Source organism: Prinia subflava, chromosome 1, assembly GCF_021018805.1.
Source record: "Prinia subflava isolate CZ2003 ecotype Zambia chromosome 1, Cam_Psub_1.2, whole genome shotgun sequence".
Taxonomy (NCBI): domain Eukaryota; kingdom Metazoa; phylum Chordata; class Aves; order Passeriformes; family Cisticolidae; genus Prinia; species Prinia subflava.
Window position 1 is genome coordinate 16,260,129 of NC_086247.1, and position 25,794 is coordinate 16,285,922.

A 25,794-nucleotide genomic window follows, 5' to 3' on the forward strand; every position below is an offset into this window, starting at 1 on the left:
TTCTCCTTTTTCTAATAGGTGTGCAGTTCACCTTCTACACCTTTCATTTGGAGGATCATCATGACTACTTACTAATAACAGAGAATGGCAGTTTCACACAGCCATTGGCACGTCTGACTGGCTCAGAGCTTCCTTCACCAATCAATGCTGGTCTCTATGGAAATTTCAGAGCTCAGTTGCGGTTTATTTCAGATTTTTCAATATCATATGAAGGATTTAATATTTCTTTCTCTGGTAAGGAAATACCTGTAATATCTGGCTCCTGAAAAAGTTGCCATTTGGGTTTTTTCTGTATGTTAAATAAAGGAAAAAAATAATTGAAATTATTTTGATGAATATATATACTGACAAATTATATTATATATATTTTTTTCCTAAGCACAATAATTTCAAAGCAAGCAGACCTCTGTGCCTTTGTAGAGGCAAAGGACACATTTGTGCTACATGATAAATAAGATGGCAGTAAACTGTAAGACACCTTATCAAGTGAGGGGAGGAAACAGAACTAGTCTATTTTCAGTTACTGAAATTCCAGATGAGCTAAAGTGTCAACTATTTAGTTTTTGTTGTTCCATCTTTTAAATTTGTTTTATTTACTAGAGTTATTTATGGCTCTTACAAGAATGATAAAACATGTTGTATCACGTATCTTTAAAACATTGTAAATGTATTAATTTGCCTTTTCAACATCATCTAATTATCAACTTAACAGCCACACTTTTTTTTTTTTTTTTTTTTTTAATCAGATGCCTGTATTGATATTCAGGTGGAAATATACAGAAATTACTAGACTGTGAGATCACATATATGACTGGTAGAGAATATGTTCTCGTACAAGCTGACTTGTTCTTGTTTGCAGAGTATAATCTTGAACCTTGTGAAGATCCTGGGATCCCCCAATTTGGTAGCAGAATAGGATTTAATTTTGGTGTTGGAGATATCCTGACATTCTCCTGTTCATCAGGATATCGTTTAGAAGGAGCTTCAGAGGTTATTTGTCTTGGTGGTGGACGACGAGTATGGAGTGCACCTCTGCCAAGGTGTGTGGGTACGTGGTCAGCTGCTTTCATTTGCTTGTATGTGTAGTCATTGTCCATGGACTTGCAGATGTAGAGCATGGAAAAGCATGGTAATACACTTCTTTTTAATGTACTCTCATATTCTCCATATCTCCTTAGTCAGTTTTTTCAACCTTTTTAAAAATATATTTAGTATTATAAGTGGACTTCAAGGTCTATACTTGAAAGCAATTCAAATTGAGGGCACAATTCTTACTCTTCTTATTTGGATTAATAGGTTAGGAAAACTAGGTATAAATTTAAATCAGCATTTACCAGTTCAGATGTCAGGTAATTGAGGGTTTTTTTTTTTGTCAGTGCAAGTTTCCAGGAGATACTTGTATTATAAAATGGTAGTTAGAGCACTTAGACCAGATTTATTTCATTAAACTAGGTCCATTTATAGGAGTACAGTCAACTTGGACATCCTATGTAAGAACCATATCATCAGAATATCCTTAGGACAGTAATTCTGTCCTAATGATATCCTAATGATAAAAATGATAGCTAAGATAATTGAGAAGAAACACTTTCTGGTGATTCCTGCCTAACACTGTCCACTCACTGTAGAGGTAGCCTATATATGTAGCTTTGACTAGAAATTTAGCTTTAAATTCAGCTGTTGATTGAGCTGAATTCTTCCTAAATTATTTGCTTTTCAGTCCTATTGAGAACGGTTAAAACAATAAGAGCTATAAAAAGTAGGATAGTTACTCAAGCATCTGCATTATTTTTATTTAAGAGTATATATTGGTGAAATTTATTAAAGAGTATGTACTATATGAAAAGGTTTATACATGAAAACCTCTGTATCAGTGTTCATTTTAAATAAGTTGTATGTCAGTAAAACATAAATGTCTTTCAGATGTTGATTGCATAGTAATTATGGATTATATGTTTTCTCATATTTGTTGTTAGTTACTGTAGCAACATTTTTAGGTTCAATCCACTCCTATACTTACCTCAGTATAAGAAAAATGATGAATTTAGCTTATTCATTAGCAACATTTATATATGTACCTATAGAAGAGATTTTTTATAAGCTGAGACAGAGCAATGGATGAATAAAAGTTCTTTTTGTGTTGGGTTTGATGAATTTTTAACCATAAGAGTAGTAATGAATGTGTGTGCAGTCAAGAAGACAGGTTAAATTTCAGTAACAAAATTCAGGAAATGTTAATATAAAAAATATTGGTAAATTACCAGGAAAAAGAAACTTCCACAGCAGCATAAATGTAAAAAAAATGCTATATAGCTTTCATGACATACAAAAATAATGTTTATGTTTGTTTGTTAGGGGAAAAGAGAAAAGCTCTAACACAAGGAATGAATTCTAGTCAATAAAAGATACTCTCAACTAGAATGGCTTAATTAGCAATTTTTCCTCCATAAGTATCCAGCCTTTGTCAATCTCAGGTTTAATGTATGTGTCATTATGATGAAATTCAAACACAACAGGACCAGAAATTCCTCTTGACCACTTATATTGGATTCAAAATTTATGTATTGCTCATGTTTGGCTTTTTTTGTCAAAATGATTAATGAGGTTTAATGCATCTGATATACCATGCACTTCCACATACACACAACATCAATTGGGAAGAAACCACTGCTCAGTGTTTTGTGTTCAGCTTGTCAACACAAGAAAAAATTGCAAGGAAGACAGATAAAGTGGAAGTAGTTTAGTGGAAGGTCTAGCATCCCTGTCTGGATACAACAAAGGCCAATGTGTTGGGTTTTGAAACAGCGTAGTCAATCATAGTCAATTCTAAATCAAATAATTTGCCAGAAAATTAGAAGCTGTCTATCCTTTTCTTATTTAGAAGATGGATAAATGCTTGTTATTTATTAATTAATGCTGTTATTCAATCTATAAAGATAGTATTTTTAAAAAAAGTTCACTTAAAGATTGAATTCAATTTTGATTAGGAATTATTAAATGGAAAAGTAATGTTCAAATAGCAAACAAATATAATTTGACTTATATTTAAGGCTGAATTTCTCAAACAATGATATTATCTCAATTCAGTAGGGCTTGATGTTGTGCTGAAACAATTTTATAATAAATTTTTCTAAAAGGCATGAAGATTTTCCATTTTTCTATTCACCATATGATGCAGCACTTCTTGGGGTAGATGTCTGTGGTCACTCACAGGTCAAGCCAAGTTTGATGGTAGCTGAAACTTTGGTGTGTTATCGACTCTGTATTGGCTAACAAAACTAATACACTCTGTATGAGTGTATTTTAGTTAACTACAACACAACCAACAGAACAAGCTGTTAATAAATGGGTGTACCTAATGATGACAGAAAAAAGTCCATAATCTTTCCATTGCTTGCTTTGAATTTTTCCATGGACAGTGAAAAATAAGTCTCTTTTTGACTCTAAGTGATATATTCTCTAAAAAATACCTACAGTAAGTATCAATGCATGTTCACTTTTGACTTTTCATAAAATTACACTCTAAGCTCTTGGTGGTCCTAAGGAATCAACATTTTCCTCAATATGCTAGGGGTTTGTCTCCAGCTTGTAATACAGAGCAGAGAAATAGTCTTCAGTTTGGAGTTGCTTTCATACGGTTGCAGTGCCTCTGAAATGTTTTGATGTGTTTGGAGCTCAGATGTCTTTGTCTATTTCTCTTTATGATTTTCAATGCTATAGATAGCTTACAAGGATTTTCCTTAACTCTGTTATAGATAGGAACAAACAAGAACAATTATTGCTTTTAAGAGAAAAATAGTGACATAGACAAAATTAAACTTTTCTTATATCAATAATGGAATGAAGATGTGTAAAGGTCTGTTAGAATACTGTCATTCCTTAGTTTTATGATTTATTTTTATGCTATACTCAAGAGATAACCAAATGCAGTGTTCATATTCAGCACACATTTCTTTCTTGGAATTGCTTTTCTTTTCAGTGAGATGTAGAAATTTGTCTCTATTATGCCTGGATTTTTCTTATGTATTTTTTTGTCTCTCTCCTCTGCCCTTTTCCACTTTATTTTTTCATTCCTTATAAGGCTGTCCATTAGCCCAATTGTATTACCTTTCATTATAACTGTCACGTCTGAATTTTTGACCCTACTTGTTTCTATGTCTGTGTAAAATAATCTGTATCTTCAGAGCTTCCCAACCATGTCAAGATTTTTTTTTCCTTTGGCTTTCTTAGGGCCATATGGTTTCTTTCCAGACTGCTAAACCTTCACTGGAAGACAGTTGACTTTAAAAGTTTTTTCTTCTGTGCTTCTTTCTCTTTTTGTCTTCATTCTTCCCAGTAGGTCCTAAACACCCTCTAATTCTGAATTTACAGATTTCTAAGGAACTATGCCCCTTAAAATTATAAAAGCAGACAAAATGACATAATATCTACAGGAAAACTCGTTTATTTCTGTCATATCTTGCATACATTTCAGATAATATTGTTAATGAATATTTGCTGGTAGAGATTTTTTCCCAAGGTGTTCACTGGTATAGCTTCTTTGCCAAGCTTTTATTAAGGTGCTTTTCAAAGAACACCAAGAACAGACATTTTAGAAATGTCTGAAAGGTTATATTGTATGAGAGAAAAAATAAATTCAGCATTGACTGGATATGCATAAATATGGAACCAAGGAAGGGAAGGTTCCACCACAGATAGACCTGCATTAAGTTCCCTTATTAGCAGAACCATTAGCTACCCTCTGCACACCTTATTCTATATGCCATTAATCTTGCTCCATCTGCATAGCTCTGTACATTTCTGTGCATACAAAGCATTTAGGATAAAGATTGCTTTTAATATCTTTTACTTCAAAAAATAGGTCCTTTTGCTAGTTTTGAGGTTTATTTTAATATGTGGAATGTTTGGGCAGCATGAATTCTGAGTTTAAGGAATGTGATATCCACTTGTAAATGTCATTGATTCACCTCAGAACAAATGAATCCTAATCTTTCTTCTGTTCATCAGAAGTAAATTTATTCTCTTACATATTTCTTCTGCTGTTTGTGAATATATTATATGTCTGTTATTTTCTTCAGGGATAGGATTCCTGAAAAAAGCAAAAGACAGTCATTGAGGTCTCACATTTGTTACTATAATAGCATTCTGATGTGATAAGAAGTTTTAAAATATTTCTTATGTATTTTAAGATTTTGCCTTAAGTTTTAATTGTTCCTGTTCCCCATGTGGAAATTTTTACTAAGTTCCAACAGTTCCAGCAGTTCCTGAGTTATTTTGTGGAGAGGCTTTTGTCGTTGTTCATGTTTTGGGATTTTTTTTGGTGGTGTTGGGGATTTTTATAAGAATATTAAATTAGTTTAAAGGAAAATCGTGCACATTGGTAGTTTAAATTCTTCTAATATAGAATGTGGATTTTTAATACAATTTACCTTGTTAATGTTAATGCAGAAGCTCATTTGTCATGCTATTTCTTCATCCCCCTTTGATCGATTGCAATGCAGGAGCATATTATTTAAAGTATATGGGACTCTCATTCTTGTCAGCTGGAGCAATCAGTTATGAAAAATAACATTAATAATGTAAGTAATTCTTTCTAAGAAAGATTTCTTTAGTATTTGGCCATGGGCCATTTGGCCATTGATGTAGAAATATCATCTTTAAAATTATTTGAGGTCATAAATGCAGGATCTTCCCAGATCTGGAAATACTGTCTTTCATTAAAAAATAAATAATGTCGTCATAAAGTGGCCAAAGTACATTGAAAATAAATTTAATACACAAACAGCCAATGAATCTTTTGATGTTCAGATCAGCTAGGAATTAGATACATGTACTGCAGATACATAATAAGAAATTTCTGTTAATCATTTTGCCTATATGAAAGGAAGTCTTGTATTTTGGAACAACATAAAATAAAAGAAAACCCCACTATTCTTACTAATTGAAGACAATGTTCTTTTCCTATTTTTTCTCAGCATAGGGTTCCCTGTATTTAACCTGTCAGAATATAAAAACTGCCTGGAAAACTTGTGATAACCTTATGACTCATGGTATTCACAGAAAGAAAGCTTTAGTAACAACTTAGTCCTTTCAGAATTTCTGTGCTATCATCTGTTTTCCTGCCTGGTTTTGACAAGACTGTATTTTCTGGTTTCTGCCAGCCTTTAGTTGAAGAGATAGAACATCTAAAGACAAAAGGCTTAATAAAAGACTGTTGAGCACTAAATTTAGAAACAGTTTCTGAAGTAACTGTTTATTTACAATATAGTACAAAGTTGCTTAAAGATAAAATCCTTCTTGGAATGCTTCTCCTTTCTTGGCCAGTCAAGCTGCTGCAATACACAGTCTCCTAACTGGGAGATACCATCTTTTCAAAACACAGAACTGCTAGATGTAGCTCTTATCTTTTGATTCTAAAGGATTGTATTGAAGAAAACAATTTCACTCTATCTGAATTTTGATCTGTAGGAGCACATTGTGGTTTTTTGATTGATAATATTTATGGCACGAATTTTATCAGCTAAATTGTGTGAGAAATATTGCAATAGTCTCTTTTCTATTATTATTTTTATTATTATTTTTAATTTTAAATTTAAGCCAACCAATTCATTGAAGAATTGTGTTCAAGTAAAGTTACCCAAATAGATGGGTTTCATTCCTTGGTTGGAAATCTCTCACAATGAGATTTCACTTGCTTACAGAATTTAAATATACAAATAAACAGCAGTTAAAATTCATCTGTTTTATTACGGAAAGGTGCAATGAACACACATTCATAGCCAAAATCATAACAGTCTTTTATTATAATTATCTTGTTATAGAAGTTTTTACTTTTCATTATTTTTCCTTTGACTTTTTTAAAATTTTCCTTTCTAATACTGAAACAAACCTATTATTTCTGCCAAAGTCTGGAAACAGTAATTCACTTCAGTAATTCATCCTTCTCCTGTTACATACTTCTACTTTGTATTAGGCTGAAGTAAAGTCTTTGTGAAAATATGTCTGGATGTGGAATATTTTTCCTATTTTTCTTTTCACATAAGAAAAGTATGTAGGGCAGGTTCTAGGTTTCAGCTGAAACAAGTAGAAGATTTTTAAAATCCTAAAACTTTATTAATAAAGTAGCCTGATTTTTATCTCTGAGAATATTACTAAAATGAAACATTAACAGAGTAAAAAAATATTTCTAAGTTCTGATAACAGCACTACATATGATTTAAAGAATGGTTACAGACTGTCTGATCCACTGTAGTTTTTCCTTTACTTCTGAAATATTGTTTTGTCACCTCTTTTCTCTCTTCTGTGTTTCCCTATTTACACATATTCCTTGAATTTTATCCTGGTTTTCCTCTTAAGATTTTTTTTTTTATTTTCCACTCACGGTAATGCCTATTAAAATTATTTTCCAAACACTTTAAAAAAATGGCATGTGTTTAGTATTTGGATTTATTTTAAACTTGAGAACTCCATTTACATTAGTTTTTCCTGATACTTTTTTACCCAGTATTTAAATGCAAATAGAATTACTATGGTCTCTTTTTATCTTTGCTCTAGTATTAGCATCAGAGAATTGAAAATTATGTAAGTCCTATGAAGCTCCTTGTGATTTTAAACAATATAACTGCCTGTTCATGTTTGTAGATAGGAGTGGAGATTCTTAGGTAGAACCATCTATGCTGTTGTTTGGAACACCTTACAATATTAGTTGTGGACCTTCCCAGTTTGATTTAGCACTTGTTTCAAAATCTAATTCTAAATCCTGTTTTTGACTGAGCTAGTGTTTGATGCTTTGTGGTTAGTTGTTCTGTTGTGGTTTTTTAAGCCATAATTTGCACAGAGAGGAGGCAAGGAGAGAAGCCAGGAACTAACTGTTGATTTTGTCAGAATTCTGCTGAGAAGTGCACGAAAGAAGCAACTGTTGTAGGTTGGACTGTGTGCCTCCATGGAACTGTGATGATGCTGTGCTGAGAAATTCCATTATACTGTGGTTTTTGGGACTGCTTTTACTAAACTAGCTTTCTTGTCTGCTAACACAAGGTACAAAGAATCACAGAATGATTTGGGTTGGAAGGCACCTTTGAAGAATGTGTGGTACATCTGTTTGCCATAGGCAGGGACATTTTTTACTCAATCATGGTGCTCAAGCCTCCTTCAACCTGACTTTGGACACTTCCAGGGATGGGACATCCACAACTTGGAACACAATATTCTCTCTCTAAATTCAGAAAATCATATACATGATAAATACAGTGACATGAAACATGATGACATGGTGACGTCCTTCTTTTTAACAGAAAACTTAGCATGCTTCTAAAACACCAGTTAAAAATGTTCCAACATTAGGTTGGGTTCCAACATTAGCAGTTAGGTTACTGCTGTGTTCAGATTTTAAAGAATTGCTTTGAATTATAGTTCTGACATAGCCCAGAAGTGTTGGATCCACTTAATACCATAATTACCTTGTGCCTTTTGGCTTTTATATCCCTCTGAAATGAGAAAAGAGATCTCACAATCCTGAAATTATGATCCTCTTTCTCCTTCCTGTTGTAATTCAAAGTGACCTATGCATCTTTGAAATAGCAAATACCCATTTATTTGAGAGTGCAATAAAAGGATAGCTGTGATCATGTGGAATAGAAGGTTTTCTACTTCTGCCTAGCTTGTGTGTATCCAGCTGTTCCAGGACGAAATAATGTCACCTGAATTATTTGGGTACTTGTTCTGTATCATTGAATTAGATGTAGTCATCAAGCTTTTGTTCTTGGATCTGTGCCTGATTTGGCTTTCTGTGCAATGTCTGCTTCAGCTGCATACAGAAAGGGTAGTTTATAAAGTTGGGGGGGTTTTGTTATTTTTGTCTTAATTTCATATAAAAAATATATATTTGGGTATCCTGAATGTTGCTCAAACAAGTCTGGGGTAGAAACTATAATAATGTTAATAAAAAATAAAAGCTTTTAGAATAGACACCCTAGTTTGCTAGTTTGCCTAAATATCTTTTCAAACCATTAAGATTACCATGCAGTTTTGCAGAACAACATTACTTATTCTGTGAAATTCTAAATCACTGACTTCCTAGGTTAAAATAAATGAGATGCATTCTCATGAGAGGGGGTAAAAAAAGTGGCAAGAAAATTGAAATAATCCTGAAAACAAACATAAACCCAGAAAATTTAGTGTTACAGTTAAATTTAAAATTAATCTAAATCTGTTAAAAAGAGAGAAAATATTCTTGTACTTCCACTACAATGGCCACATATCATGTTTAAACAAAAAGGGAAGCCAAGAATTTTAATTATTTCTCAGTATCTATTTAAAATACATGGTAACTTAAATGCTGAAAATTACTTAATTAAGTTATGTATATACTCCAACATATGATAGGAAGTTAAAGTTAGTTAATAATGCCTAAAGAAGCATTGGCACAAGTATTTATCTATCCAGGTCTTTATGGGTGATTAAATCAATTGCCAAAATCTTGAATTATAAGGTTTACTTCTTGAAATAGTAACTGTATTCCTTGAAAATAAGTAAATTAACTTTCTTATTTCCCTGGGAGTTATGTTTTTCTTCCTTTTTTTTGTTATTGAAATTGTTTTTTTCTATATTTATCTGGTAGATATAAAGTAATATTTTCCTGCTATAATTTACACCATTCACTATGTTGGTTATCTTGGTTAAATAATATCAGAGGAAAAAAACCCCTTTTTTCATTAATCTATGTGAAAATATATGTATCTACACATATATCTCTTTATTCATGGGTGTGTATATATAAATAAATACTCATAAAAATATTTAGATTTTCTTCTACTTTCATTTTATTTGCACATCTGTATGAATTTCAGTGTTGGAGAAATTAAAAAAAATGTAGCAAAATTTAAGAAGATCCTATAAAACAATATGATTATGAAATGTGTCATTAATATGATTGTAACTCACAGTCTTTTTTGATATACTTGTATTAAAATATTGCAAATAGAAATATTCTTGTAGCCTCCAATCACTGTCATAATCATGTACTTAAAACTAGATTTGAGATATTAATAAACATTATTAATGTTGAACTAGGTTACATTAACATTACCATTATCACCATTACTAAAAATATTTATGTGTTCTATTAAAACATGCTTAACATTTTTTTAATTGCAGCTGAATGTGGAGCATCCACGACAAATAATGAAGGAATCTTATTGTCCCCCAATTATCCTCTTAACTATGAAAACAACCATGAATGTATTTATAGCATTCAGGTACAAGCAGGGAAAGGAATCAATATTTCTGCCAGAACATTTCACTTAGCCCAAGGAGATGTTCTTAAGGTATGTAATCACATAACTTATTTGTTATTTCTGAACTTCTAGTACCTCCTGTCATTGAAGTTTGTCTGTCTGCAATAGCACAGCACTAGGTAAGTGGGTATAAAGCATCTCTTACAAAATATATTTCTAAAATGATTCCATTTTAAAAAAGCTAAAAATTAGGCACCTTTGGGTGCCCCCATAATCTGTTTCTTAACACCTATTTTTCTGACCAAAGAAAATTAAAAAAGAGGTTGAAATAATGAAGCAAATGTTACCTTAGTGCTTATTTGTATTTTTAGTGTTAAATATTAATCAATTTCATCTTTTGATTTGTTTACTTCCACAGTATCTTCATAACTTGAGCTGTGATCTAAACATAATAAAACATAACACCCATAACTTTAATTTACCACAGTCTGCATACTGCCTTTTGTACATAAATTTTACATTTTAAATTACTTTAATCTGGTGTGCACTGAAGAAAGGAACAACAAAGGTGAAAGAAGGATTCTGTAACCTACCATGGTTTTGTACAGTGATTTCCCCCTATCTTTGATTTGTTTATAGATTTTATTAGTGTACTCCAAAACATATAGCTCCAGATGCATGTATTACTTAGCCAACTACATTTAAAGTTGATGTTGATCAGGGTGTCTTTTTGCACATACCATGCAGTAAGATATCCGAGATTAAATAATTGTCCAGTTGTTCAGAATATATAATTTAATTAAATTTGCCTCTGTGAAATCAAAGGAACAAGAAGTACCATGCCAATCATGTTTGATTTAAAGAAGTTTTTCTGCCATATTCTTTCATGTATGTATTAAATGAGACGGATTATGAAAATATGTTTTCCTAAGAAACAACTGTGATTCATACTGGGGTTTATCTCATCTAACTGTAGCCATCTGTGCATTAGGGTAGGATTTCTATCATTAGTTGTCAGATACAAGCATTTCCAAAAGAGGCTAATTATACCTAAAGTATAAGCAGACCTAAACAACTAATGTAAAATGAAATCAGGCATCAAAAAGAAAAAGAAAATCAAATGGTTTTAAATAAAAAAAAAAATTATGTTCTTCTTGAAGCAAAACAGAAACAAAGAAGCCAAAGGCTACTAGGTACCCAGAATGCACAGGTGTGTTTATTTTATACTAAAATTGTTGCTTATTTCAAAACCAAGTGGATACCCTTTAATTGTTACATTAATTAAATTTGAAAGATTTAATTTGAAAGCTGTTTAATATTTGTTAAAATGTAAGTACTATGGAAAAAACCCTCAAACCAACCAATGAACCAACCAAACCAGTTGTTCAAATAACCGTTAGTATATAAAAGCATATGGATGGATTTTTCTCAAGGTTGTTTTTTTTTTAGGTTGCAACTAGTCAACCCTATTATCTTAATTTTAAAAGATACTCCTATCACTGTGGGAAGGGAGCTACTGTCATGTACAGTTAGATAAATATAAATGAATACAAAAATAAAACCATTCAACATTGGTCTTTTTTATTTCTTAGTAATTTAATGTACATATTTGAAAACATCTAATAATTTACAGCTTTTCAAGTGTCATTTGAACCACATGCACTTCAGATGTTTAACTAGACTCAGAAACTAACTCAGAGACTTAGAGAACAAAATTCTGCTTTAATACTGCTATTCAATTAATATGAAATTAAAAGTAATACAAAATTAATTATGGATACAGGAAGTCTGCCACTCAGTTGTAAATGGCAGAAATATTTGCTGTATATTGCAAATATGCTTTTAAAAATGAAACTAGTGTTGTGTAATTAGAGTATTTGTTTTTCAAGTTAGCAGCCTTGAATTATAATAAGGAGCTGAGGTTCCTCCCTATTCAAAAAATCCAAAACAAAATATCAGAGGTATTCCTGATTATGATTGTCACTTTTTTCAGTCTATCTGACATCATAGCAAGACAGAGGCACAGCCTTTACAATTGTGGGAAGAAATATCTGTGGAACCCATTGTGTCGTTTCCTGCCTCCTTTCTTAGATGAAATTCTTACAAACTGTCTTAATTCTATCACACTCTTTTTTCATGTGTTAATTTGATAAAGAAAAACTCTTCAGGAAACACATTAGCAGTCACACATTCCAAAACTTTTCTCCTAGAATCAGTTCTGTAGTTGTCTATTGATCCCTTTCTATGATCATATTCTATTCTGAAAAAGAGAATATACTGCCTAATTTGCCTGTTTTGCTGATTTTGGAGAATAACCTTCTGGCTATAGGAATGGGAATACAGGAATATTTTGCTTTTAAATGAATCATTAATAGTCAAGAAATGCTTTTAACCTAATATGTATCACTACTTTGTAACTAGAAGGAACTTAAGTTAAAAAAAATTCTGTCTTCAAAACAGCCAAGTGACATGTAGTGAATACAGAGTTCCCCATCAGCTGTGAACAAGGGAGTGTGGGTATAGTAGTCACCATTTTAAAATCAATCTACTTAAAACACCAGCTTCTAGAGAGGTCTTCCTTCCCCCAAACTCAAATGAAGCAACTCCATAATACTTCATTGTTAAAGCTTAGGTTTTTAGTGACAAACTTGGATAATCCACCATTTTTCATCAGAAGCCAGAGATGAAAATGCTGGGAAAGAAGTTAGTAATGTATTTTGTGTTACTTTTTCTTGCAGCAAGATTTTTAGATCACTAGAGGTATGCAGCTAAAATTCCATTCAAAGTCTGAATAGACTGAGTATTCTAATAAAATTTTGACAAGTTCTTTAATGAAGCCATGAGGTCTGCTGCTTGCCATGTGAGTTAACTGACCGTAGATGGTATTTATATCTGACAAGAACTGTGACTGAAACAGTGAAACAGCTGTACTGGGAATGCAGCCTTAGAGAGAAACAGCATATTTAACACAAGTAAATCACCTGTTTATACTATTCATAAATCACCTGTTATACAAAATAATCACCTTTCATTAATTTATTTTAAAAATAAATCACCTATTATGTATTTTTATATATAAATCACGTATTTATAACATACCTATGCTGTTACTCCAAAGGCAGAGAAGGAGGAGTTCCCTTTCATCAGTTCTGAACTGGTAGAGAACAGGTTTCAAACCACATAATTTGTTTTTTATTTGCTTCATTTATTACGCAATTCTCTTGTTCTTTTTTCAGTGTAACTGCTCTGGCTTCTTACATTAATGGTATAGTTCTTTTTGGATTTGATTAGAAACTGTAAGAAATATCTAAATATATTTTTTTTGTGTGTGTGTGTGTGTAGGGATATAACCTGCTCCTGAAAGTGCCATATCTTGTTCTAATATTTATGAACGTTATATGAAAACATATGATGAATTTAGGATCCCTACAATCGCTAAATGCCAATCCATTTAATATTAATCTCAGAAACTCTGTAACACTTGCTTCCTTCATAGCAATTGCACTGATAACTGAGTTTGTGCACTATATTTCCAGAATTCAGTATTTTTAAACTACCTACGTGAGAGGCAAAGATAAATAATGCATTGTTTCCAAAATATGAAAATATTTCTGCTTGAGTTTCTTTCCCTTGCTTTTATCACCATGCATCAATTTTGCTCATAAACTCTCGAGTCTCTGCTAGCTGTAAGCAAGTCCTTGAGATATACACAGAAAGAACAGAGTTATCATTGTTCTGCTTGCCTGAATAGTCTATTGATAGTGGTGAACGTGTTATTTGTGTTGAAATCTGTTGAATGCAGAAAATATTCTTTTATATCAAGGATATTTTAAAATACTTTTTAATCTGCACGGAAAAAGGCCCTTTTATTAAAATTGAAACTTGGACAAGGCTAATATGATTGCTTTCTTTATTTTCAGTAGATTTCAGCGTAAATAAAAATAGACCTATGCATGGAACTTAATTAATGGCTAGTCTTCTGGTAAAGTTCAATAAAAACAAACAAACAAACCACCTCAAAAATTTTGCAGGCAAATTTCATTGAGTAAACCTAAAACAAAAGAGAGAGGAACACCGAATAGGAAAAGGATCTTTTTTCTCTTTTGTAGAAGACTAAATGCTTACCTTTAAGTAGTGTGAGAACTGATGTGGTAGGTGATATTGCACCTATGTGGAAAAAATTGATTTAAGAATTATTTTTAATAAAGGTATAAAGCAATCTTTCTTTTTCCTTGTACTAAAGCACTCTCTGCAACAGGCAGGCAACAGCGTGTCAGCAAACAGAACTCAGGGTTCTCTTCCACTGTGCTTGGCTCAGCACTGTTTCTGCTCCTGCCAAACACTGAGGATTCAGTTTTACTGCATTTGTTCATTGTCTCGTCTCTGGGCCAGATTTAAATGTGTGCACATGATTCAGTTTTTGAGAGTTTTGGGCAAAGGCTTTGAAGGGATGTGTTATTTGGAACTTTTTGCTAATTTGTTTCTTAAGAATCTTCATGTTTATAATAATACATTTAGCAATATCATCCTGAATGTGAGACTGAGAAAAAAGTAATAAATGTAGGGGACAACCTCCCCCCCACTGCCCCAAACATATGGACCCTTTTTTGTCTTTATATTAGTGCTTCTATTCGCATGTGATATACATTTGACAGGGTGTTGACAGCCTCAGTTCTGAGCTGCTGATTTTATGTTGTTTCTTCTCTTTATAAAGGAACAGATCTTCATATCCATATGCCTTTTATGTTTCAATGGAAAATCTCAAAAATAGCTTGATTAAAATGCACAAATTTTATACATTCACTCCCTCTCTAAAAATTTATATAATTAAATAAATGAGCAGAAAAAAGGACATTAATTTCCATTTAAAATTTGTTGATAATGGAGCCACTTAAGAGATTAGCAAGTTTTATTTGCCCTCTAACTATAAATGCAAACAACACTTCCTTCAAAAATTGAATATAACATCTATAAATTCAAATATTTATGTAGAGTGTTTGCTATTAGCATTCTTCCCTATAATATTTCAACATATTACTGTTGTATGGATAACATTAACACAATTTTCTGTGCCTTTGTTTTTCTTTATTAATTAATCATTTAAAAGATTGGGCTGTTAAATACTTACTAAAGATGGAACTCTGTTTTCTGAATAGTTTGTTATTAGCATATCCTGGGATTATGCAGCCAATTATCAATTATCTTTGAATTAATGTTACAGGATGACTTAAAGAAAATATATCCAACTGAATAATATTTTTATAATCATTATTCTTGGGCTTATCTTTAGCACCCAAGTGCCTTAAATCTAGATGTGTTGGCAAGGCCTATAAGAAAGTATATTCATATATTAAAAATAAACTACGCATGCTACCTTAATTCACATATAATAATTGCCTTCCAAAAAATTATGAGGCTGAATTACTCATTCAAAATATTTAGCTCCCACCTAGTTTAACAAGGTTAGAAAGAAAATGCTGGTTCTGCAAATCTCAGAAGAGTCTGCTACCACTTTATTGGCAAGCTAAATTGTATCATTTAAATAATTCTATACGTTTCCATTTTTTTTTTCTATTAACTCAAATGCAGTAAATAAATGAAAATGTGACCTAAATTGAGAATTACACTATAAAACATGCATTCGCTTATTGTCCTAAGGGAGACCCCAGTATCTTAAGAAGAGGGGTACTTTTAATGTCTGAAAGTCAGCAACCAAAGGAAAAAAATAATTCAATTTAGTGTTCAGATGAATCACAATCCTGCCTCAGCCAAATGCAGTTCTCCTACTCAAATGAATCAGTTGCAGAAGTGTTAGATACTTTAAATTCTGTTCCTTCATAGAAATTATATAGGTTTAAAAACATTATACAGATTGACATCTAGTTAGCCCATGAAATAGAATGAATATTAACTAATGAGAGATGTCAGTGGACTAATGTGAAAGATTTAATAAAGTAGGACATCTAACAAAACTGCCAATAAAGTGTGCGTGGAGAAATTCTAACATGAAGAGAATTGGTATCATGACACAGCTTCTTCAAAGTTTTGGTCAGAGGTTGAGAATAGTTGGTATAACTTATTAAAGCTTCCTTTGGCTAAGTATTGCTGATACAAAGATAGCAGGAAATGGTTTACTCTTATGTATTTTTAAAAAATGAAATAAATCCTGAATCTTAGGTTATTATTCATTATAAGGGGATACAAGCTGGGTTTTGTTAAAGTCTGTCATGATGTAAATATCACTTCTGGATAAAAATAATACTCCTGAAATGGGTATTCTCCTTGCTTTTCAGTTGCTAGAACAAGGCTAAGTGCATTTCAGAGATAATTTTCTGGCTTGGGTGGGGTTTTTTGTTTAGTTTTGGTTTGGTTTGGTTTTGGTTTTCTTGTTTTGGGGTTAGTGTTTTGTTTTGTTTGGGTTTTTTTTGTTTGGTTGGTTGGTTGGTTTTTTTGGTTTTTTTTTTTGTTTTGTTTTTTTTTTGTTTTTTTTTTTTTTTTTTTCTTCTTTTCCTGGCTTGATTAGTGATCTCAGTAGAGTTTAAAGGAGTCTCTAAAAAATAAGACATCTATTTAATACTGCCTTTGTATATTGAAATTATTTTTTAGTTGCTATGCATTAATTGTATTTTTCTTCTTCTCTGATTTGTTACTTTTAGTCCATGTGAGGACACTGGCTTTTAAATTTAAGTTTTATTGGAATTTATTTGCTTGTGTCAGTAAAAACAAAGGAATTATGTCAAGTCATCTTGTGCATCTTAAACAGCTGTACAATTATTTACTCATTACAGATAGGTAGAAGTTGCTTATTTGTTTTATTTCAGTGTATCATTAAATGTAAAATATTTGTTATTACTAGAGACATGAGGATTTCTGGAAAAGAGGAATTAGGTGTGTTGCTCATTCTTACAGATAGGAAACAGGCATCATAATACTTCACTTTTGCTTTGTTGCCTTACTGCTATTGATGGTGTACATATTTTGATTTCATTCTGGTGAAGATTCCCGTCTAAAAACGCAAACTATAATTACATTTGTAATTAATAGAATTAAAATACAATTTAGAACTTCAGACAATTCAGTATATTTTAATTAGGCTTTACAATTTCCCTTTATTCTAATTTGGAAATTATTCACAGGTCAATTTACTGATTTACAAGTGAAATTTTTCATAAACCACATCAATCAAAGTTTTAGTTATTATAGAAGTCCATAAATAAATCCTACAGGAAATAATGTTTGGGTGAGCAATTATAGTTAAATTATGGGAAGTTTTTTAGGAGTCACAGGAATACAACAACCTGTGGTATTTTAAAGCAACCAGATTTGTAGGAAATTTTCCTGAGAATTATTAGAAGATTGTTCTACCTATTTAGTATTCTGATAGATGGAAAAGAACAACACTTGAAGAAAAATAAATAATAAAAATGCAGTACTATGATTTACATATAGATTACAATACTCTTTCAACTTACAGAAGCAGTTGTTAAATTTATTTCCTAGTCTCCTTTTACTTCACAGTTATATTTTAACCTGTCTTCACAGGATAAAAAACCACCACAGATTTATTTAAGAGGCCAAATGTGGGATATGTGAGATTTTCCATTGTGCCACCTCAGACTTGAGGCAGATGCACATTAAAGGTGTTTGCTGATAGGTTGTGATCAGCGTTACAATAGTGACAGTGAAAGAGAAAACACAGGGATCTAAAATACCTGAGCTGATATGGCACTTCTGCCCCCTCCTATTGGTATGTTAAAAAAGGAATTGATGTATTTAAAAGTGCATTTAAAAATTCACCTCACCTAAGTCAGCTTAAGTCAAGAGAGGCAAATAGTATATATTTATAGTATATAATACTACTTCAGGTTGACTGGCAATAGATCTCCCTTGACAGAGGGAGTTCTTCCTCCTAATGCAGATGTACAGGATTGTTTTGTAAATGAAAGAGACTTTTTTTTCTTTCTTCATAACTGCAAAACTCACATTTTTTACAGATCTATGATGGCAAAGACAACACTGCTCACCTGCTGGGCGCATATACTGGGGCATCATTAAGAGGCCTGACACTAAGCAGCACTTCAAATCATTTGTGGTTGGAATTTAACTCAGACATGGAGGGCACTGATGAAGGTTTTCAGCTTGTGTATACCAGTAAGTATCTGAGAAAACAACAGGAATAGATTTATACTTTTAAAAGAATGAAAAATCTTCACTCATAAGATAAAAATGCAGTTAAATTACAACTATGGAAAAAATTAACAGCAAATTACTCATCAAAATAATATATTTTCCTTTCTGTACCCCTAAAATCCCAAAACCCATAGCACACTGAAACCTGGCTTTGACATTTAATCTAGTGCATAAATCACTGTTGTTTTTCTAGAGGGGTATTTTTCAATTTTGGAGGGCGTAAGAAAAAAACAGGGTAAATTTCAGTTAATTGTTTTAGCACGTACAGTATTGAAATATGTGAGTAGTTTAAAAAATGCAACCAAAAACATTGCTTCATGAAGATAAGTCATAAGTAAAGGGAATTCTCCTTCTAAAGACTCATCTCTGATAGTTACATTGCTTTTGTTTCAAGTTGGATTATTGTTTAGAATAATCCAGTTTGGAGCCAAAATGATAAGAAAAAGGTTCCTAACAAAAACCTATGTGTGGGCTTAACTATGAAGATGAGGGGAAAAAATGTTTCTGATCTCTGGCTTAGAGGGTATATGGAAGAAGCTATATACATCTAATTGACCAAGTGTTAATTTCTGAAAATTGTAGCACTATTGGCATGTAGTGTATATGACTTTTTAGTGTATAAATTTTTTTGCCATCATTGAATTACTATGTACAACAAATTTTCATCAAGCAGGACAGTGTTTTAAGTAATTCTGCAATGCAGCTATCAACATAATGTTTTTGTTCTTGTGCTCAGGTTATTCATTTTTCACCTGTTAAAAAATGGTTCACTTAAAAGCTTGACATAATGTTTTCAAAACTAATTCTAATATAAAAAAGCAAGATTCTTGAAGTATCAAAGGAAAATATTTCAAGATAATAAAAAAGTATGTAATTATTTTTCAGATGAAAATTGCATAAATATATTCTGTAATAACATGTGATACAATAGGACTGTACCCTATGATTAAAAATAGGACTTTCAGTGCTGTGTTAGTATGCAAGTGTCAAGGAATTTAATTTTTCTTATTTATATAGGGGCAACCAAGGTCAGCACTTGAACCTTATCAATAGCATTTCCAATCTTTTGAGACATTCATATTAAAGTGCACTTTCCTAGCCTGAAGAAGTCTTAGCCTGAACAGTGATGAATCTTCTTTTGTTGATATTGGTAGAATTGGAAGAAAAAAATTAGGTCCAGAAGAAGGTCACAGAGATCATCAGGGGCCTGGAGCACCTCTCCTATGAAGAAAGGCTGAGATTTGGGGCTGTTCAGCCTGGAAAAAAGAAGGCTCTGGGGAGACCGTATAGGATCTTCCAGTGCCTAAAGAGAGCCTACAGGAAAGATGAGAGGGACTCTTTACAAGCACATGTGACAGTAGGACAAGGATTACTGGCCTTAAACCGAAAGAGGCCAGGTTTAGATTGGATACAGGGAAGAGCTCAGTCTGAGCTCTGTCTGGGTGGATCCATAAGCTGGGAGAGATGGTGCAGACCTCCAAGTCAGGGCTGCAGCCTTTGCTCAGAGGAGTCCCCATCATTCTGCCTTGAGGGTCAGGTTGGATGAGCACTCTTGAGCTGTGCAGATGGCAAAAAAACAGTGCTCCTTTGCTGAGTTATGAGGCGTTCAAGTCTCTCTACTGGGTCAGTGGAAGTTTCCTTGTTCAAAGAGGTGTTTTCCCTGTGTGCTGTCCCACACAAACTGCCCCACCATGCCCTGGCTGAGGAAGCACACCATCTGCCTGCTCTGGTCACATGCAGTTATGGCAGCAAAAATGCTGCTAGTTCCCATGGTTAGGCAATGGAGTTACATCTTCACCCTCAAGAGGGAGGCGATCTCTTAAAAAGTTGGCTTTGGTTCTGTGTCTGTAAGCAGGCTGTCCAGAAATGAGGACATATCAGGGATCAAGGCAGATTTCTTTTCACAGTGTGGTCAGAAGTTTACTTAGAAGACAGGAAATTCTATCTGGTCAATAACTGTCCAGACCAACATTATCAAAAATTGTTCTTTGTCTGGGATTCACTTTAATGTCTTTCAGAGCTTCTGCAGCACACACTGTACTAAGAAACAATAGTTTAGGAATGAGAAAAGTTCAGCTCCAGGTTGTGGTGGCTGAGACACATGAATTGAAATTCAGTCACACATGAAATGAGCTGAAGGAAGAACCAGAAAGATTCTGGTACAGCATTTTGTATACTTTTTTCCCCCTTTACCTGTTCAGCCTTATCCAACATTTACAATGCATTTACATGTATTTTGTCTGGAAAATAAAATAACATTTTTTCAATCAAGAATAGTAACACAGCATCTGAGGAGAGATTGTGAATGGCTACCAACTGTTGACCAGATGGACAGATACTGTGTGAATGATTTGTTGAACAAAGCAGATGTAAAAACTCCTTCATTTCCTTCCATATTACCTGTGTATAGAAATAGCCATCAGATAGAAAGGCTCTTTTTTGCCTACACATATTCTAAGCCATATGATATTGGTAAAATTATTTAGTTTTGATCAAAGTGAGGTTTCAAGTTACTTCTCAGTTCACAGAAAACTTGATTTGGAATAGTTTTTTTTCTTCAAATTGCAGTTTATGTTTCTCCATAAGTTAGTATATCTCCCTGTTTCCATGTAATGCATTGTTATTTTGTTTTCTTCTCGCTTCACATCTCCTAAGTCTCAAAAATGTCCAAGTTGTTTGGCTTGAATTATCTATATCATCATTATCATTGATTCCTGCACATAGTTCTTAAATTTACAAACTACTGAGCTAAAAATTAGGGTAGGGAATTATGAAAATAGCAGTTTTTCTTCGGTGCCACAGGTGCTATTGTGCTGCTGTTGTTACTGTGCAAAATAATGAGGAATCTGCTGTTAAGTTCTGTTTATGAGCCTTTAAATGTCTGTTCCCAAGTAAGTGGACAGTCCCTTTAGCTGCCAGTTTATAATTTCTTGTAACATTTTAAAACTTATTGATAATGATAATGGATTTTTTTCAATCTTTAACTGAACACTTACGAAAACTGAAAGACTTTTGTTTTCAAAAACTCAAAACCTGGTCATGCTCTAAGAGAGGTGTATAGGTAGTTATTCTACTTAGACTGTTTAAAAACAGAAAAGGTATCCTAAGGATGTTATATGTAATTTGAAAATTATTTCTACTGAAAGCCAGAAAATCTGAATTTCATTAATGTTTTTTTCTGTTTGATTCTGTAAATTTTATTTATTTTATACAACATTTTATTCCTCACACAGGTTTTGAGCTGTCACATTGTGAGGACCCTGGTGTGCCACAGTTTGGATATAAAATCAGTGACCAAGGTCATTTTGCTGGAAGTACTATAATTTATGGATGCAATCCAGGTTACACACTCCATGGAAGTAGCCTTCTAAAGTGTATGACTGGGGAAAGAAGGGCATGGGACTATCCTCTACCATCATGCATTGGTATTACACTCTTCTATTTTTTTAATATTTCTTTAGTTATTTTTTTGAATGCAAGAAAGAAAAAGAATGTGAGGATTGTTAGATCTATGTAAAATTTGGTGTGTATGATCTGGTATGATCTCATATGTATGCAGATAAATTTCCACAGGCATTTATAGTTCTCACTGCATATATCTCATCTAAGTCTATGTAAGTAGAATTGCCTTTTTAGGTTAAAAAAGGATGGTAATTCTTACACATTTGTGCATACTGAAAGTCCTAATACATGCAAATGTAGTGAATGTCAGCAAATAGTCAACATTAAATGTTTAATCAGAAAGGCATTGTAAAACTAGTATTTTTTACTTATATATAAATATCAACAAGCTAGAAAAATCTCATATATTTATATGAAATAGGTTAAGTAAAATAAAATAAGATATGAAGAGATATAAAGTTATTTTGTGCTTTTGTCACTCCTGTTTCTTTACAGTATTATTGTAACTTCCTAAGTTTTGCAGCTGCCTACAAGCTCAATTATTCCCATAGGAGAGTGAAAAGAAGTCAAGACTTAAACATTAGAGTACCTTTCTTTTTCATCTTAATTTAGAGGAAATTGGGATTGAGTAAGCAGATGAAGCAAGAGGTGAAATGCAGTCCTTATATGCTGTTTTACAATACTATGGTGTATGGTCAGTTTAATTGTGTAACCTTCAATTATTCAACAAAAGAGTAGATGTATAAATTCATTGCTCAGATGATTAGCTGTAAGATCATTCCATAATGTTGTTTTTTATTAGCTGAATGTGGAGGACGGTTTAAAGGAGAGTCATCAGGAAGAATCTTGTCCCCTGGCTATCCTTTTCCCTATGACAACAATCTGCGTTGCATGTGGGTGATTGAAGTAGACCCAGGAAATATTGTCAGGTACTGAAAATGAATCTTAAAATTTTAACAATTTTTTTTGGCTATAATAACCAAATCTTACTCTGGAGTGGAGGAAGAAAAAAAAAAAAAAAAAAAGGGATTTTGGGCTTAAGATGTAGATCACTGGTTTTGGCATTTTAGGTTTGCTTTGAAATTGTTGATTTTTCATTAAGAATTATCCAAAGAAGTCTGAACTTTAAAATTGGCTATAATTTTGTGACGTGCTGGAGGCAGCAGAACTCTTTAGAGAAAGACTACATTAAAAAAAATTCAAAAAACAAAACAACACAACCTGCATTTTCACAGTTCTTTTTCTTTTTAGTTAATTTGATTTGATAGGAATGTGATAGATAATATTGTCTTAGAAAAATTGAAACACTTTTCTGAAAAGATTGCATAGATACTTATACATTATTTGAATGGCTAAATTAATATATTACTTTATGTTTGACACATTAAAATATTTTAAGGTTTTTTTCCTTTCAAATTCATTTTAGTATTGGGCTTTCATGAAATCTATGAAACTTTATAAAAATTACTCTTTGAAGTTAAATTTTATTTGCTTTTTTCTGTTGTTTGTTTAGTTTTGTTGTTGAAGTTATGTTGTTGAGTAATATTAAAACTGACAATAAGATCATGGTGTTCTTTCAGCCTCCAGTTTCTTGCTTTTGATACTGAGGCATCCCATGACATTCTTCGAGTTTGGGATGGTCCACCTGAGAATGAGATGTTGCTCAAAGAAATTAGTGGCTCCCTTATTCCTGAAGGCATTCACAGTACACTCAACATAGTAACTATCCAGTTTGACACCGATTTTTACATCAGTAAATCTGGATTCGCCATACAGTTTTCAAGTAAGTTGATTAGTTTAATTTTTAATTTATTTTTTAAGGTAGTTCACTCACAGATAATTGTCGTGATGGAAACACTTGAAATCAGTGGCAACATTTCTGATGTTTTAAGGGAAAGAATTGGCACAGACTTAAAGATTTATTGTAAAACTATATTTTTGTCTTAAAGAAACAAATAAATAAAACCCAAAAAAACCCATGTTCTTTGCTAGTTTTGGTTTTCAAGGGCAGCTGGGGCAGTGCCAGAATGCTTGAAATTGTGATTAGCGTTTTTCACAAAGGAGGTGATGTAGGCATGTTAAAATCTCCATCCTTTTCTAATCAGTAAGAGTTTCTGCTTTCAGAGACATCTGTGGGGAGTTTAATTTCTGTTGTGATTGTATGGGATGAAACAGAAAAGAGCTCCACAGGAATATGTGTCCTTCTCCCTTTTGCCTTCTAGTGCTATATCATCATATTACAGGCAGCAGGATGACAAATCTAAACAGTTGCCTAACTGTTATTAAATCCCTTTAGACATTTTATTGCTGAAACAGAAGAAATCATTGAGCCAGGTCCATTTTGACCTTCTTTTTTCTCTGGTCAGTGAAATTTATATATATTTTTTCAAGATTAGCAAGATCTAGTCCAATATAATTTTGTGTAGCAGCAGCAACAGTTCTAACATGGGTTGACACAGAGACACTTTATGTTAACACTATTTACCTCATTGTGCTTCCTGTGCTTGGTGGTTGTATTAGCCATTGTTTTCCCCACTCTCATTGATTCCATGTGTATGACAAATACATGTGTGTGCATACAGTAATTTATAGGAAGAATGAATTATGTAAATGGGAGTACAAAGTGAGAGATATTTTACTTCTAGTGAAAGGGGCTTCTGCTCCATCAGCTTATTTTTGAACCCATGAATAGAGGTTTTAATCCCTTGGCTCCAAGGTATTTTTGCCATTTTACAGCCTTACCCCCTTCCAGAGCCTGTTTGAGAGATTCTCACAAATGTGTTTCCATTCTCCAGCATTCTCTTATATTTAATATTGAAGCCGGAGAGGGAGACCATTATGCACTGGACTTATTTAGGCAGTCATTTAAGCTGAGTGGAAGAATACATTGATGTAGAATAAGAATGGAGCTACAAGGAAAAATGGATAGTACATGGGAGTAAAGTTAGAAAACGGCTACTGATGAACTTACAGTGATTTATGTGAAAAGAGGGTTTAGAAATTTATCTGAGAGGCTTTTTGTTTCTCCGTGCTTTTGCAGTCTGTTGAGTTCTAATGACATTTTAAAGAACCCATGATGTTTTATTGCCTCAACATTTCTCTTTAGTATAGGTTCTCAAAATCAGAGTGATCCTTCTCAAATAGTTGATTTGACACAGTTTGGGTGTATATTCTCATTAGAATAACAGAGATATTTTTTTCTCTCCTAAATTAAGATTTTAAAAGTAATGTGCAATTAGCTACACAACCTGAATAACACTATTGCTCTATGGATATATTATTTCACCAACCAGTATGGAAATATAAATAAGGAGATGGAGGAAAAAGAAAGACAATTTTTTGCAACTTTGTTTCAAGTATTCATATACTTTCTTTGAGTATGTAATGTTGTCTGAGTGAAACAGATGGTGTCTTCATACTCTAGCTACACTGTAATTAGAATACAGAAAGCTCACACAAGGGAGGTATCTGCTTTTACTTTCCTCTTGCCATTTGGTGAAATTGGGTAAGAGTATTTAACTGGATTATTGGCCCTTTTACCTCAAGAGGAATGTTATCCAATGACAACAGATATTTTATGTTCAAGCCCTTTTAAGACTTTGAATACTTTATTTTCTTCTCTATTACATTCTTATCCTTTAAACAAAAATATGTTTCCAAACATGGGTTTGGAAACTGAAAAGTTGTAATGTTTAAATGAAGAGATAATGTCATGATCATTTGCAGAGGTAAGCTGTAAGGTACTTCCTATTAGTACCTTACAGCTTTTTATTTCGTTTTATCAATTGTTCTTGCACAATTTTGCATCTGTCATTTAATGAGTGAAAATTTTCATTACTGATAACATGGTATAATTTATAATTGACTCCTGTATAAGCCATCCAGTATAATCAGAAAAACAATTTTTATCTGGAGATAAAAAAGGCAAGTGAGATAGCATCCTTCACCAGATTAAAGGGGAAGGCTG

At 32.7% G+C, this 25,794-nt stretch overlaps 1 protein-coding gene across 3 annotated transcripts in view; it reads left to right on the forward strand.

Annotated features, from left to right (window-relative positions):
* The window catches only part of CSMD3 (CUB and Sushi multiple domains 3), a 585,345-nt gene that overhangs the window by 364,922 nt on the left and 194,629 nt on the right, over positions 1–25,794 (forward strand). For all 3 annotated transcript variants that reach the window (XM_063423509.1, XM_063423591.1, XM_063423676.1), the window contains 7 exons: positions 19–234; positions 860–1,048; positions 10,156–10,325; positions 18,230–18,386; positions 21,659–21,850; positions 22,630–22,756; positions 23,408–23,610. In XM_063423509.1, coding sequence (XP_063279579.1) covers positions 19–234; positions 860–1,048; positions 10,156–10,325; positions 18,230–18,386; positions 21,659–21,850; positions 22,630–22,756; positions 23,408–23,610 — 1,254 coding nt within the window. The remainder of the gene's footprint in view (positions 1–18; positions 235–859; positions 1,049–10,155; positions 10,326–18,229; positions 18,387–21,658; positions 21,851–22,629; positions 22,757–23,407; positions 23,611–25,794) is intronic.